The 3,378-nt window shown below is 40.9% G+C and overlaps 1 protein-coding gene across 8 annotated transcripts in view; it reads right to left on the reverse strand.

Annotated features, from left to right (window-relative positions):
- SIPA1L1 (signal-induced proliferation-associated 1 like 1) overlaps positions 1-3,378 on the reverse strand; it is a 339,956-nt gene that overhangs the window by 79,875 nt on the left and 256,703 nt on the right. For all 8 annotated transcript variants that reach the window (XM_015562016.1, XM_006760733.2, XM_006760732.2 and 5 more), the window contains one exon: positions 2,944-3,101. In XM_015562016.1, the coding sequence (XP_015417502.1) occupies positions 2,944-3,101 (158 nt within the window). The remainder of the gene's footprint in view (positions 1-2,943; positions 3,102-3,378) is intronic.

Raw genomic sequence — 3,378 nt, forward strand, 5'->3', positions numbered from 1 at the left:
ACAATTACAGCAAGAAGCTCCTTTGAAGAAACCACTCTTAAACTTACCACAGTGCAGACACCGAGTAGACATCAGTGAATAATAAGAGTGCAAGCAGGGAAGAAAGTTGGGAACAAGAGCTTTTAAATGATAAAAAACAGTCTGATTACTCTACATCATGGAGTGATATTTACATAAATTTAAATAATTAAATAAAATGTAATAACTATAAGTAACATTAAATAAAATTAGCATAAGTCAATGTATTGCCATACTTTTCAACCAAAGTACTACTAATGCAAGAGGCCTATCATATCCCTAGGAGTTTGGGAAGAGGCTGGGGTATAAGAAAAGCTCACAGGTATACAAATTCTTTGAAGACCCACATTTTATCTTAAAATTGATAAAAATTTCTATGCTACCTCAGAATACTTTTCATGAGAAAAATAAACCCCTTCACACCCATTTTGCTAAGCATTAAAGGCCACATAAGAAGTGCCCTGTTTATTCTGGGCTTTGAAACCTCTCCTGACCTCACCGCGTACCCCAGGAAACATGCCTACCTCGGCTGGAGAAGGAATGAGAAAAATTAATGTACCTCAAGTTTACAATAGGAAAAGATCACATTTTAGTTTCTTGTAATTTCCTTCAGTGATGTTACAAACTGATGTGTTGGCTTGGATTTACAAAAGGACAAAAGTCAGTTTATAAGCAATGAATTGGACCTTCAAACAAGCTTGGCCACTAGGAAATTTCCAGACTAACCCACCCATGTGACCGGCAGGGGTGTGCAGTGTCCTGCAAAGGATCCCAGCCTCAAATGCGGATTAAGATCCAGGTGACAAACTAAAAATAAGAAAAAGTCAGCAAAAATCATCATCTTCAGGCTGGAGGTGGGGTGCTGGCTTGAAAAGAATCAAACAGGTGTCACCTCCTCACCTAGCCAACTGTTGAAGAAGGTGAAGACACCTTCCTGCCTCCTCAGTCTGTGTAGACTTGCACGTGTGGCTACTGAGCTGCCCAGGTGGCCAGTGTGACCAAGGAGTATTACATTATATTAAATTCCAAAATCTGACCCTCAATTCACCTATTTGAAAGCTTGCATCTTTAGAAAAATCTGAGTATGTGAGTCTACTTTTCCAACTGCAAGTTCTATGAAATCTAAAAGCAGATTATTTCCAATGAAAAGCATCCTGAAATAAGCAATACGTCTAAAATATAGCCTAGATTTCCAAATCTAAGTCCACAAACGCTTTGTTTAAATAAAATGCTTTCCCATTGAAATATAGGGCAAGCCACATATTAATTTTATATGTGTGATAGCCTTGTTTTTTAAAGTAACAAGATATAGAAAATGCATGCTGTGTACTGGGTTCATGCAAAGGATTTCATGCTTTGAAAGCAAAACCCTTGTGAATGGTCACTAGGAAGTTTGGGGAGTGGGAACCTTGGTAGTTTCTTTTAAGAACCATTCACAAGGATTTAGCTTTCAGAATAGCATGAAATCCTTTGCATGAACCCAGTACTCAGCATGCTTCCAGGGAGTGGGGTATTTTCTAAATGCAGTTACCAGCCCATTATTAATGCCCTGTGCTTACTCTTACTCCACACCTAACTGAAGCAGCTTTCAGAGGCCAAGTCCTTGAGAAGAGGCTTCAGATCCAGGTCTTCTGTGTTTGCATTTCTACCCCGAGCCGAGGAAACCAAACCTCCCTGGTCTTGGGTTTTCACTCAGGGCTGGCATCTGGAATAGCTGTCATGTCACTAGCAGGGCAGCAAAGACCCTGCTTCACATTGATGGGAGTGAGGCATTGAGACCGGGCTCGGGAACCAGACGCAGTGTGTGTGAACCACGGCTCTGCCCAGGACCAGCAGACCCCAGGCAAGCTCTCCCTCTCTGGGCACTTAAGTTTCCTCATCTGAAAGTAGGGATGAAAACTGTACCGACCTCATAGGTTTTTTAAATGAAGGAATACATGTAAAGTGCCTCGAATAGGGCAGGGCTTATAATAAGAATGCAAACACGCAGTTACTGTGGAATGTGCAAGGATGGTGGCAGCCAGCATTAGTCCAGAGTAACCTTTACTTGTTTTGTTCCCTGAACTTGCCAGCTCTACACCTATAGTTAACTTGCATCAGACCTGGAGTTAGAGAGTTGTGGATCTCACCACAATCCAACTCCCAGTCTGTGTTGCTACTTCCTGCATAGGTGGCTATATTAATTCAAAAACAAATATCCAAAATAAATGAAGCCTTGTCTTCCAAATTTTAGGGATTAAGATATAATAAAATTTCCTATTTTGAAAGTATAGATTCACATTAGAAACATCTTACTGAAGCTGGAATATCCATTCACATCTTCTTGGCACTATGCCTCCATCAACCCAGCATTTTATCCTCATCACCAACCCCTTCCTGTATTCTCGCCACGGCCTCTGTGGACAGATGCCTGAATTCTGAGACTCGTAAGCCTGGGTCTGTGAGGGACACTGAAACAATTCCACCAAATGCGTAACCAAGCCTGGAAATGCCTCTAAGGTTGCAGCTGGAAATGTTAGAGTGAATCAGTCCTAAGCAAGGGTTTGGGCTTTTTAAATATTTAGTAATTAAAAAAACAAACAAAACAACCTTCTCTACTATGATCATTCTTCTCTGCTCTTGCCATACCAAAAGCAAAATATAATTAGCAGTATGAGTAATTAGTTGGGGACCAGATGGCATGGATGAAGGATACCACCTAAGGAGGAAGTGCAAATGGAAACGGCAGGTGTCTAACCAAACACGTCTGGGAAATGTCAATGCCATCAGGTTACGTCATCGTGTGAATTAAACCATCCACTGGCACAGTTTAAAGGCAAAAATAAATAGTAAGAGAGTCCCCACTGTCCCTTCAGATAGCGGGGCTGGAGGGGCCTTGTTTGTGACCCAGCCAATGCCCACCAAGCCACTGCACAGCATCAATACCTGTAGCAGACACTGTCCGTGCAGGGGTTGTGAACCCTGACGATGACGAAAACGTGCTGAAAGTGGGAGCGGATGTTTTTTGGGCTGAATGGCTGTGCTCCAGGCTCTTGAAAAACAATTGTTACAATATCATTTCCAATGTGCCGCTTCCGTAGGAGCTAAAAGAAAAAATAAGCAAACAACATAAATGACAATGCTTGGCTTCTACCTCCTCAGCTCCCTTATGTAAGAGCATTTAAAACATTCATTATGAATCAGTACATGTTAGGGTAGGTAATATACACAGTTATTGTCAATATTTTTAGCCTGTGTCTTATCATTCCCTACAAGGAAGACTGTGAAAATGAATATTCTGTAATTTGCATTATACACATACATACATACATACAAGGAAGACTGTGAAAATGAATATTCTGTAATTTGCATTTTATATAT

This window comes from Myotis davidii, unplaced genomic scaffold (assembly GCF_000327345.1).
Source record: "Myotis davidii unplaced genomic scaffold, ASM32734v1 scaffold17, whole genome shotgun sequence".
NCBI lineage: Eukaryota > Metazoa > Chordata > Mammalia > Chiroptera > Vespertilionidae > Myotis > Myotis davidii.